Here is a 13,085-nt window from a genome sequence, read left to right on the forward strand (position 1 = left end):
GAGTGGGGGTAGAGTGTTAGACCCCAGTGGGGGTAGAGTGTTAAAGCCCGGTATGAGTCACAGAGGGGGGGTAGAGTGTTAAACCCCAGTGTGGGTCACAGAGTGGGGGTAGAGTGTTAGACCCCAGTGTGCGTCATGGAGTGGGGGTAGATGTTATACCCTAGTGTGGGTCACAGAGTGGGGGTAAAGTGTTGTACCCCAGTAGGGGTAGAGTGTTATACCCTAGCGTGGGTCTCGGAGTGGGGGTAAAGTGTTATACCCCAGTGGGGGTCACAGAGTAGGGGTAGAGTGTTATACCCCAAAAGGGGTCACAGAGTGGGGGTAGAGTGTTATACCCCAGTAGGGGTCACAGAGTGGGGGTAGAGTGTTCTACCCCAGTGTGGGTCACAGAATGGGGGTCGAGTTTTATACCCCAGTAGGGGTCACAAAATGGGGGTAGAGTGCTATACCCCAGTAGGGGTCACAGAGTGGGGTTAGAGTGTTATACCCCAGTGTGGGTCACAGAGTGGGGGTCGAGTGCTATACCCCAGTAGGGGTCACAGCAGGGTGTGTAGTATTATGGCCCCATCACCAGTCTCAGTGTTGGTGTTACTGGATGATCTATAATCAAAAATAGAGGGTTCAATACATTCATTTGCACTCTCAGCAAGCACACCTCCAATATAGATGGGATAATTTCTGAGAAAGTTACACTGCTCAATTTAAGAAAATCCTTTTTATAGGAATGCTGCTATGTGCATTTACACAGTTTAACTCATTTAAGCGCCCGTTAAATATTATTTTACCTTTTAGTCCATCGATTCCTGGCAGCCCATCCATGCCGTAGGGACCAGGGGTTCCAGGAAATCCACTATCCCCGAACGACCCTTGGATACCAGGAATCCCTGGCAAACCTTTCATTCCAGCTGGACCTGGGGGTCCTCGGTCACCACGGTCTCCTTTGTAACCCTGAGGACCTGCAACCAAACATACCTTCATCAGTAGGAGGAGCAGGAGGGAGAGGAGGTGGTGGTAGAAGAGGAGGAGGAGAAAGAGGAGGAAGGTGGAGTTAGAGGAGGATGTAGAGGAGGAGGTGGAGGTAGAGGAGGCGGGAGAGGAGGATGTGGACCTACAAGGTGCCTGGACTTATTAATGTTGAAAGATTAGGCAATTGGGCCTCTCAATACTGTGCCTGTTGAATCTTGCTTGAAGCACACGGGGCCAATGGACAAACGAAGAGGAGGCCTAGGCTGGAAATAATCGTTTCCCTTCTTATAGACCTTCTCTGACCCCATTTTCTGGACTTCAATATTTGTAAAGGAACCAAATTTGGGATGAACTTTTGCAGTCAAGACCCCTTCTGACCTCTGACCCTCAGGTAAGGCTGACCACAGTTTGACATTTCAAATTAACCCAATTTGCACAACATTGTGATAATATTACTGGACTAATCATCCAGAGACAAGAGTTCAAATCCCAGCACAGCATCTGGGGAATTTAAATTTACTTAAATAAACATGGAATAAAAAGCTCGTCTCAGTAATGGTGATCATATCCTTCACCACCACCTTTTAAAGGACAGTTAGGGATGGACAATAGTTGCTGGTGTGGCTGTGAGGTTCACATGCCGTGTAGGAGTTAAAGAAAAACTCCCTTCAGATTGACAATGTGATGGACAATCTGCTCCCCCTAGTGGGGGAGTGTGGAATGGAGCTAGAAGTAAAAAGAAGGACTTGCCTTTCTGCGGTGTCTCTGACAACCTCAGGATGTCCCAAAATGTTTTACAGACAATGAAATAATTATTGAAGTTAGTCATTGTTGTAACGTAGGAAATATGGCAGCTAATTAGCACACACAGCAAGATCCCACAAAAACCAATATGATAAAGGTCAGATAATCTGTTTTTGTGATGTTGATTGAAGGATAAATATTGGCCAGGACACCGGGGAGAACTCCCCTGCTCTTCTTTGAAATAGTGACCACGGGACCTTTTACATCCACTGGGGGCATGGGGGGCAGACAGGACCTCATTTAATCTCTCATCTGAAAGATGGCACCTCCGACAGTGCAGCACTCCCTCAGTACTGACCCTCCAACAGTGCAGCACTCCCTCAGTACTGACCCTTCGACAGTGCAGCACTCCCTCAGTACTGACCCTCCGACAGTGCAGCACTCCCTCAGTACTGACCCTCCGACAGTGCAGCACTCCCTCAGTACTGACCCTCCGACAGTGCAGCACTCCCTCAGTACTGACCCTCCGACAGTGCAGCACTCCCTCAGTACTGACCCTCCGGCAGTGCAGCGCTCCCTCAGTACTGACCCTCCGACAGTGCAGTACTCCCTCAGTACTGACCCTCTGACAGTGCAGTGCTCCCTCAGTACTGACCCTCCATCGGTGCAGCACTCCCTCAGTACTGACCCTCCAACAGTGCAGCACTCCCTCAGTACTGACCCTCCGACAGTGCAGCACTCCCTCAGTACTGACCCTCCGACAGTGCAGCACTCCCTCAGTACTGACCCTCCAACAGTGCAGCACTCCCTCAGTACTGACCCTCCGACAGTGCAGCACTCCCTCAGTACTGACCCTCCGACAGTGCAGCACTCCCTCAGTACTGACCCTCCGACAGTGCAGCACTCCCTCAGTACTGACCCTCCGGCAGTGCAGCGCTCCCTAAGTACTGACCCTCCGACAGTGCAGTGCTCCCTCAGTACTGACCCTCCATCGGTGCAGCACTCCCTCAGTACTGACCCTCTGACAGTGCAGCACTCCCTCAGTACTGACCCTCTGACAGTGCAGCACTCCCTCAGTACTGACCCTCTGACAGTGCAGTGCTCCCTCAGTACTGACCCTCTGACAGTGCAGCACCCCCTCAGTACTGACCCTCTGACAGTGCAGCACTCCCTCAGTACTGACCCTCTGATGGTGCAGTGCTCCCTCAGTACTGCCCCTCCGATAGTACAGCACTCCCTTAGTAGTGACCCTCTGACAGTGCAGCATTTCCTCAGTACTGACCCTCTGACAGTTCTGCACTGGGAGTGTTAGCCTGGATTTTGTGCTCAAGTCTCTGGAGTGGGGCTTGAACACACAACCTCTGACACCAAGGCGAGTGTGGAACCCACTGAGACCTAGTTGACACCACATTATTGTTGCCATGATTGCTGATCGATGTTCCTTGTTCACTCAACTCCCTGGGAATCGTCCTTTGCTGCCTGTCAGTCACAAACATGGCGATGATGAACGCACTGTGCTTACCTCCATGTCCTGGGAAACCAGGTATCCCTTGTAACCCTGGAAATCCAGGCTGTCCGGGACCCCCATGTGATCCCCTCGGGCCAGGGAACCCTACAATGCCAGGCGGTCCTGGCTCTCCTCGTTCACCTTTGGGAGCTGGCGTTCCCAAAATTCCATCCGCACCTGAGGAAAATAAAAGGGTTTTAATTTTTCCTGTGAGTTGAGAATGCATTTCTCTAAACAACAAAGCTGATAAGTCACGATTGGCGATGACCTCATCTGTCCAGGCCTCTCCGGTGCAATCCATTTCTTGCTAAAGAGACAAATGTTATACTCCCTGCTACGGCCTAGCTCGATCTTAGCGACTGGGTGAAGTGCTCAAACCTACAAGTGCTCCAGGCCCAGCCTCCAGCCTGACACAGTTAGCTGCTGTCATAGGGCTTATTTTCTCTGGGTGAGGGAGATATTCAGTGGGTGGACTTCCTCAGAAATTCTCCTGCTCTGTGGCTGTAACTTCAGTAAACACGAGAAGGAAAGACATTTCCCCGAGCAACCCATTGATTTCAATGGAACAGAAAACCGAGCGCAGTGCGAGACTGGCAGTTGATTTGCTTTTGAGTTGTCTTGTACTCCTGTCAAAAAACAATGTTAACCCCCATAGCTCAACTTAAAATCATAGAATTTTGCAGCATAGCAAAGGGCCATTCAACCCTTCATGCCTCTGCTTGTTCTTTAAAAAAGTTATCCAATTAGTCTCACCCCCCTCCGACCTTGAAAATTAACCCTCTTCCAATAGATGTCCAATTGCCTTTTGAATGTTTCTATGGAATCTGATTACCCCTTTCAGATCATGTGTTCCACATCTTCACAATTCTCTGTGTGAAGAAATCTCTCCTCATCTCCCCTCTGGTCCTTTCACCAGTTATTTTAAATTTGTGGCCCCTGATTATTGACCCACTTGCCAGAGGAAACAGGTTCTCTCTACAAAACGCTCCATAATTTTCAACACCTCCATTAAATTTCCACTTAACCTTCTCTGCTCCAAGGAACAATCCCAGCTTCTCCAGTCTCTCCACATAACTGAAGTCCCTCATCCCTGGGACCCTTCCAGTAAATCTCCTCCGCACCCTCTCCAAGGCCTTGACATCCTTCCTAAAGTGTGGTGCCCAGAACTTGATGAATAATTATTGTAACAGTTGCTTGCCTCTGAGTCCAGTTCTTCCTGCATCTCCTTGAGCTCCTTTGGCTCCTCGCCGTCCTGGCTGTCCTGGTTCACCTTGGTATCCTGGCAATGCACCGATGGCTTCTCCAGGCAAACCTTTTGCACCATATGGCCCTGGTCTCCCCGATAGGCCTGGAAACCCAGCGTTCCCCACCTGCCCAGGTGGGCCTGGGAGTCCTTGATCTCCACGGGGCCCAACAAAACCTACATGAGGGTCGATCACATTACAATCTTTATTTTAACTCTTTTCACTAAAAATTCAACAAAAGAAACTTGCAATTATATAGTACCTTTAACATTGTAAAACGTACCAAGCCACTTCACAAGAGTGGTAGCAGACACTGAGTCACATAAGGAGATATTCGGACAGGTGATCAAAAGCTTGGTCAAAGAGGTAGGTTTTAAAGGAGGAGAGAGAGGTGGAGAAGTCTCGGGAGGGAATTCCAGAGCTCAGGGCCCAGGCAGCTGAAGGCACGGCTGCCATGGTGGAGCGATGGAAATTGGACATGGACAAGAGATCAGAATTGGAGGAGGCAGAGAGCCTGGAGAGATGTGGGGCTGGAGGGGATTACAGAGATCGGGAGGGGAGAGGTCAGGGAGCGATTTGAAAACAAGGATGATAATTCTGAAATTTCATACAGCGAAGAACATTTTGATTAAAGCTTTTGAAATGTAGGGTCTGTTTCACCAGTTCCTATTGTGTCTTTGAGCTATTTAAAGTCCCTTGGTTATTGCAATGGGCTGAGGGAGCTGCCACCTTTATGCTTTAATAGTGTGTCGACTTCAGGGAGACTTGATTGAAGTCTTTAACATGATGAAAGGATGTGGATTGACTTTGATAGGTTAGGGTTAGGGAGAGGATGCATGGATAAGCTACCTAAGTAAAGAGATTAGGATATCTGGAGGTTTTCCTTTTGTAGAGAGTCATTGACTTCTGGGACAAGTTACCAGCTCATGTAGTGACTGAGTATTCACGACAAACAAGAGAGCTGGATGGGTTCCTAACTGAGGCTGATATTACTGCGTATAAGGGGTAGGTGGGATGCTGGGTGATTTACATCATGGTACAGTAGGATAGCAAATATCAGAGAATGATACAGCACAGGGGGCCATTCAGCCCATCATGCCTGTGCCGGCTCTTTGAAAGATCTATCCAATTAGTCCCAGTCCCCTGCTCTTTCCCCATAGCCCTGCAAATTTTCCCCCTTCAAATTTTTATCCAATTCTCTTTTATGATGCTGGACTCGTAATCCAGAATGTGAATTCAAATCTCACCTTTGCAGTAAGAGAGTTGAAATCGAGTTTAAAAAGTAATCTGTAAATATGAAGCAGATCTCAGTAAAGGTAACCATGAAACTATCATTGATTGTTGTAAAAACCCAGCTGGTTCACTAATGTCCTTTTAGGGAAGGAAACCTGCCGTCCTTACCCAGTCTGGCCAATATGTGACTCCAGTCCCACACCAACGTGGTTCTCTGACCCTCTGAAATGACCGATCAAAGCACTCAGTTGTATTAAAACTGCTACCAGTGGTTTAAGGGTAAGGTTAATACAGGTTACAGAAGCAAGGCGGCTATATGGAGCTAGGTCACAGATCAGCCATGATTGAAAAAGGGTTGAGGGCCGAATGGCCTCCTCCTGTTCTGATTCTCCAAACACATCTTTACTTTAGATACAATAGCAATGGCTTCTGGATAACCTGGTGGCCCTGGAATTCCTGGTCCTGGAGCACCGATGAAACCTTTCCTTCCTGGGAATCCTGGTCTGGATAATCCTGGGAATCCCTGCTGACCTTTGACACCTGGAATGTAACATTTTTTTTTCAAGTGAGATGACCGAATAGCTTAATGTTAATTGGTGAAAATTACAACTTATCTGTGGGATCAAGGACAGTACAATATATCTCCACAATACCTTTCTCTCCAGGCAGGCCAGGTGGTCCCCTTTGTCCTGTAGGTCCTGGGGTTCCACAAGGAACCACTGTGAAGTTGAACAAAATAACCAAAATTAACTTCCATAAATTCAATACAAATCTCAATCATCAAAACCCTGTTATAATGGAATTATAATGAATTATACTGAAATGTCTATTGAAAAACTTCATACAGCCTGCATGTGGATGTCTTTATTGCCCATCCCTAATTGCCCTTGAGAAGGTGGTGGTGAGCTGCCTCTTGAACCGCTGCAGTCCATGTGGGGTAGGCACATCTACAGTGCTGTTAGGAAGGGAGTTCTAGGATTTTGACTCAGCAACAGTGAAGGAACGACGATATAGTTCCAAGTTGGGATGGTGCGTGACTTGGATGGGAACTTGCAGGTGGTGATATTCCCATGTATCTGCTGTCCTTGTCCTTCTAGGTGGTAGAGGTTGTGGGTTTGGAAGGTGCTGTCGAAGGAACCTTGGTGAGTTGTTGCAGTGCATCTTGTAGATGGTACACACTGCTGCCACTGTGCATCGGTGGTGGAGGGAGTGAATGCTGAAGGTGGTGGATGGGGTGCTGATCAAGTTGGATGCTTTGTCCTGGATGGTGTCGAGCTTCTTGAGTGTTGTTGGAGCTGCACCCATCCAGGCAAGTGGAGAGCATTCCATCACACTGCTGACTTGTGCCTTGAAGATGATGGACAGGCTTTGGGGAGTCAGAAGGCGAGTTACGCCGCAGAATTCCCAGTCTCTGACCTGCTGTTGTAGCCATAGTATTTACATGGCTGGCTCAATTAATTTGCTGGTCAATGGTAACCTGCCATTGTCACCTGTTACAATGAAATGGTCTGTATAGACTCCTCTGGTTATAATGAAACTTTTCCGAGTAAGCCTACAAGCGAGTTCCACAGTAGAATGAACATCTGAAATGAAGTCGACAATGTACGTATGCAGGCTTCCCCTATCTGGCTCTGACCGTGAGGAGGTTAATTAATGTTAATTAATGATGGTAACGGCGCAATAGAGAGGGATGACCTAAGTTCAGGATACCAGGATGTAGAAGTGATTTGGGTAGAGATGAGAAATGATAAAGGCAAAAAGTCACTTGTGGGAGTGGTGTACAGGCTCCCTAATAGTAACCACACAGTGGGATGTAGTATAAAGGAAGAAATAATGGGTGATTGTCAGAAAGGTACAGTGATAATCATGGGGCATTTTAATCTACATATAGACTGCAAAAATCAAAGGGGCAAAGGTAGCCTAGATGAGGAGTTGATAGAATTTTTTCAGGATCGTTTCTTAGGACAGCACGTTCTGGAGTCAACCAGAGAGCAGGCTATACTAGACCTGGTATTGTGCAACGAGATAGGATTAATTGATGACCTAGGCAGGAGTGATCATAATATGATTGAATTTTACATTCAGTTTGAGGGCAAGAAGAATGGGTCCAAGACGAGTATTTTAAACTTAAATAAGGGCAATTATGAGGGCATGAAAGCAGAGCTAGCTAAAGTGAATTTGAAAATTAGGTTAAAGAATAGGTCAGTAGAGATGCAGTGGCAGACATTTAAGGGGATATTTCAGAATATAAAGAATAGATACATCCCAATGAGAAAGAGAAATTCTAAGGGGAGGACCCATCAGCCGTGGTTAACTAAAAAAGTTAAAGATAGTACCACACTTAACGAAAACGCATATAATTGTGCAAAGATGGGTGGTAGGTCAGAAGATTGGACAGAATATAAAAAACAGCAAAGACTGACTGAAAGATTGATAAGGAAGGTAAAATTAGAGTACGAGAGAAAGCTAGGTAGAAATATAAAAACAGACAGTAAGGGTTTCTATAGATATTTTAAAAAGAAAAGAGTTAACAAAGTGAGCGTTGATCCTATAGAAAGTGAGTCTGGGGAATTAATAAGGGAAAATAAGGAGATGGCAGATGAATTGAACAGATATTTTGCATCGGTCTTCACTTTGAGGATACAAGTAACATCCCACTATTAGCTGTAAGTCAGGAAATGGAAGGGAGGGAGGAACTCAAGAAAATTACAATCACCAGGGAAGTGGCACTGAACAAATTGTTGGAGCTGTGGGCTGACAAGTTCCCGGGTCCTGATGGACTTCATCCTAAGGTCCCAAAAGAAGTAGCTATTGAGATAGTTGATGTGTTGGTTTTAATTTTCCAAAATTCCCTAGATTCAGAGAAGGTTTCATTAGTGAAAAATAGCGAATGTAACTCCTTTATTCAAAAAGGGAGGGAGGCAGAAAGCAGGAAACTACAGGTCAGTTAGCTTAACATCTGTCTTAGGGAAAATGTTAGAAGCTATTATTAAAGATGTTATAGCAGGGCATTTTGAAAAAGTCAAGGTAATCAGGCACAGTCAACTTGGTTTTGTGAAAGGGAAATCATGTTTAACCAATTTATTGGAGTTCTTTGAAGAAGTAACATGTGCTGTGGATAAAGGGAAACCGGTGGATGTATCCAGAAGCATTTGATAAGGTGCCAAATCAAAGGTTATTGTGGAAAATAACAGCTCATGGTATATGGGGTAACATATTGGCATATATACGATTGGCTAGCTAACGGGAAACAGAGAGTAGGCGTAAATGGGTAATTTTCTGGTTGGCAAGATGTAACGAGTGGTGTGCCACAGGGTTCAGTGCTGGGGCCTCAACTTTGTACAATTTATATGAATGACTTGGATGAAGGGGACCGAAGGTATGTTTGCTAAATTTGCTGATGACACAAAGATAGGTAGGAAAGTAAGTTGTGAAGAGGACATAAGGGGGCTACAAAGGGATATAGATAGGTTAAGTGAGTGGGCAAAGATCTGGCAAATGGAGTATAATGTGGGAAAATGTGAAATTGTCCATTTTGGCAGGAAGAATAAAAAAGAAGCATATTATTGAAATGGTGAGAGATTGCAGAGCTGTGAGATGCAGAGGGATCTGGGTGTCCTAGTGCATGAATCGTAAAAGGTTAGTATGCAGGTACAGCACATAATTAGGAAAGCTAATAGAATGTTATCGTTTATCGTGAGGGGAATTGAATACAAAAGTAGGGAGGTTATGCTTCAGTTATACAGTGTATTGGTGAGACCACATCTGGAGTACTGTGTACAGTACTGGTCTCCTTATTTAAGGAAGGATGTAAATGCGTTGGAGGCAGTACAGAGAAGGTTTACTAGACTAATACCTGAAATGGGCTGGTTGTCTTATGAGGAAAGGTTGGAGTTTAGAAGAGTAAGAGGCGACTTGATTAAAACAAATAAGATTCTGAAGGGCCTTGACAGGGTGGATGTGGAAAGGATGTTTCCTCTTGTGGGAGAATCTAGAACTAGGGGTCATTGTTTAAAAATAAGGGGTCACCCATTAGAGACAGAGATGAGAAGAAATTTCTTCTCTCAGAGGGTCATGAGTCTTTGGAACTCTCTTCCTCAAAAGGCGGTGGAAGCAGAGTCTTTGAATATTTTAAATTCAGAGGTAGATAGATTCTTGATAAGCAAGGGGGGGGGTGGTGAAAGGTTATCAGGGGTAGGTCGGAATGTGGAGTCGAGGTTACAATCAGATCAGCCGTAATCTTATTGAATGACGGAGCAGGCTCAAGGAGCCGAGTGGCCTAATCCTGCTCCTAATTGGTATGTTCATATGAGGTGTTCGCACCTTGAGCAGGAGCTGGGAACTCCATCTATGGGCAAATAATCACTGACTGTTGTTCTGAAAGTGCTTCTATTTTTTGTTAAAAATGGATTCATTTTGGAAGGCTGAAGATTTCATAGATGCTGGACTCTGTTTTGTTGTTGAAAGTTCACTGAAAGGACACTGGAGATGTATTTGAAAACAACCTTTACTGGATATCACATGCCTTAAGATAAATATAGAACAGAAACCTTAGTGACTTGAGGGACATGTTTACAGAGAAGTGACATGTCAAGATTTATGAGGGTCAGGAGGTGGATTCGCTTCTGAGATATTGTTTTGGTTCAGTTGGGGTGTGGAAAGTGTTGAAAAGCAGTTGGTTTAGTAGCCTGCTGAAAAGAAACCCCCAAATCATCTTTCCTGCACCTCTCTAAGAGATCCTGAGCAATCCAATGCGTCAGCTCCTCTTTCTCTACCTCTTTGAAAAAACCCTGCGAATTCAGAGTAGGATAACTGAAAACCCTGATGCCACATTTCTGCTGGAAAGCCAACCAGACTATTTCTCAACATCTCCAGAATGAACTGCTTCTGAAAAGATCCCAGTGACCTGCCTCCATATACCTGGACGCCAGACAAAAAAGGTCTACTGACACCCTTCCATATCTTTTCTTTTATTTTCTTCATGAATAAGAAAGTATTTGGCCAAAGTATTCTTTTTTTGTCTTTTTTTTGTAAAAGGCCTCTGCAGAGAGAATTTCTTTATTTCTTTCAGTGTGTGTGTGAGTTTGTGTGTGGGGTATTTAAAAAGGGAACTTCATATTTCAATCTGTGTGTTAATGCTTTGCTTCATTACCAGATAAGTCTTGTTTTATAATAAACTGATAATTTTGTTGTTTAATAAAGAAACTTGGTTGGTGAATTTTATTGTGGGATAAAGAGTAGAGTATATGATTGACCGTATCAGTAACTGGGTAAACATTTAAATATATGTGTGACCTCTGGAGAAGTGGAACTAGAAAAGACAGTGCACTCCTCCCACCTCAGTCATAACACTGTGCACTTGTGATTTCCTGACCTGTCCCCAGTGGTCTAATAGTTGCCATCATGAGATCAGTCATTTAGTAAATCTCTGAGCAGTGATTTAAATACATTAGGAATGTCCTAATAACAACATTGCAATGTACTGGGAATTAAACTTGCTCTGTGTCCTAGCACCAAACTGGATTGGGCACTAATGGATTTGTCAAGTTGTAACTTTATGCCCAGATGTTTAATGAGTCTTTTCAGTTCCAGGCCAGACCCATCTCTGTTGCGACAATCACCTGTAGCCCACATCCCACAGCCCTAAACTGCAGGGAGATACACAAAAGGAGGCTAGCATTAAGGGTATCAGCAGAAAATACCCTTTTACCCAATCAGCTAAGCAAAATGATGTACTTGTCGAGTCGCAGAAATTACAGTGCAGAGGAGGTCACTCAGTCCATTTGCACCAATCTTCAACGCAAGGTGTGCAATCGAATCCCACTTTCGTCCCCTTTCCCCCATGTTTCTACATTCTCCCTTTTAAAATTCGTCTCCAATTCCACTTTCAATGATGTTCCAGTCTCTGCCTCACTATCTCCCTGTGGTTAAACATTCCCTGTTCCAATAACCCCGTGTGAAAACATCTCTTCTCACTCCTCCCTTTCATTCTCGCAGTGAGAATCTTCAGTCTGTGGGTCAACAGTCAGTGGAAACCATTTTTCACTCTCGACTCTCGGAATTTCCTTCAGACTATGCTGATCGATTTCATTATAAAGGGGAAAGGCAAACAGATGAAAGGTGGTTAACTGGAGAAGGTGGAGAAAATCCATTCTATACCTGATTGGAATTGTGTGCCGTCTTCAGCTATTGTCACGATTTCCTGTTCGTCAATGCAGTCACCTACCATTCAAACAGAAACAAGACAGACACAAATTTGGATTATATTGAATGGGAGTTAATGTGTAGTTAAAAATATTCCCTAAAGATGACCAGTTACGTGTTACCGTCACTAGGATTTATCTGGAGAAGTTACTGAAATGTTCCTCAAATGTTTTATAATCTGTTCACCATCCTCTGTTCTGCCCAAAGGGGTATTGATAAATTCACTTGCAAGTTGTGAAATTGAATTCAGTAAATCTGGTACTTTGTGATTAGGGAGTTGGTGGATTTATATCACTAGTTATATCACTAGTTATATCACTAGTTGACAGATGTCCTTCAGACAGACCGAGTCTGCCAGTCTGTTAAAGTTCCAACTCTCTGGGGGCACCTGGAGTTGGGCAACAAATGCTGGTTTTCCAATGACAGCCAATAAGCCAGGAGAAAGATGTGGGATCCAGTGTTGAACTTGAACTCAGGTAGGGCTGATTCTGCAGTCTGGTGCTTAACACCAGCTTTTGGGGGAAAGCACATCTTCTGTTTTGCAGGCCGTTGCCCTGTGATGTTCCCTCCATTAAAACTATTCGAGATGTCATCATGGGCTGTTCAACTGCATTTTCCTGGGATCAGCGATCACAGAATCATCCCTACCGTACATCAGTGATCCATAACAGGAGGCTGCAGCATGCAAATGAGTGAGAGTTACTGCCTAATGCCAACTGAAGGAAGGCATCAAGTGGGTAAGTGTGGATGAAGGAAGCGGGGATTGTGCCCCTCGGAGCAGCCCTGTGGGTGATAGAGCCTTGAGCGTGAATAGTCAACTCATTACCGTGAGGTGCCTTCTATTTAGAGGAAGGTTTCTTAACTCTACAAACTGTCTCTTAGCTAAGATGTGAGAGATGCACACTTACCCGGAGTACCAGGTGGGCCTGGAAGACCTGGAATTCCTGGAACACCATCAGGTCCTAGGTCACCAGGAAACCCAGGCCTTCCTCGGGGGCCTCGAATTCCCACCCCTGGTAGGCCTGGCCTCCCCAGGTATCCTTTACGACCTGGGATGCCTTGGATACCATTGTTGCCAGGGTAACCTTTCCGAGCGTCACCCTGAAATATAAGATATACCATGTGGTCAGACAACTGACCAGACATCTACCATTACAACAGTTCTTCAAAAACAACTAACATTTATA

General features: G+C 45.2%; 1 protein-coding gene across 2 annotated transcripts in view; it reads right to left on the reverse strand.

Annotated features, from left to right (window-relative positions):
- Positions 1 to 13,085, reverse strand: part of LOC137371492 (collagen alpha-2(IV) chain-like) — a 288,991-nt gene that overhangs the window by 40,023 nt on the left and 235,883 nt on the right. For both annotated transcript variants that reach the window (XM_068034179.1, XM_068034180.1), the window contains exons 25-31: positions 12,807 to 12,999; positions 11,854 to 11,916; positions 6,348 to 6,413; positions 6,133 to 6,234; positions 4,416 to 4,637; positions 3,233 to 3,394; positions 786 to 956 (exon numbers count right to left, since the gene is read on the reverse strand). In XM_068034179.1, coding sequence (XP_067890280.1) covers positions 786 to 956; positions 3,233 to 3,394; positions 4,416 to 4,637; positions 6,133 to 6,234; positions 6,348 to 6,413; positions 11,854 to 11,916; positions 12,807 to 12,999 — 979 coding nt within the window. The remainder of the gene's footprint in view (positions 1 to 785; positions 957 to 3,232; positions 3,395 to 4,415; positions 4,638 to 6,132; positions 6,235 to 6,347; positions 6,414 to 11,853; positions 11,917 to 12,806; positions 13,000 to 13,085) is intronic.

This window comes from Heterodontus francisci, chromosome 6, assembly GCF_036365525.1.
Source record: "Heterodontus francisci isolate sHetFra1 chromosome 6, sHetFra1.hap1, whole genome shotgun sequence".
Lineage (NCBI taxonomy): Eukaryota > Metazoa > Chordata > Chondrichthyes > Heterodontiformes > Heterodontidae > Heterodontus > Heterodontus francisci.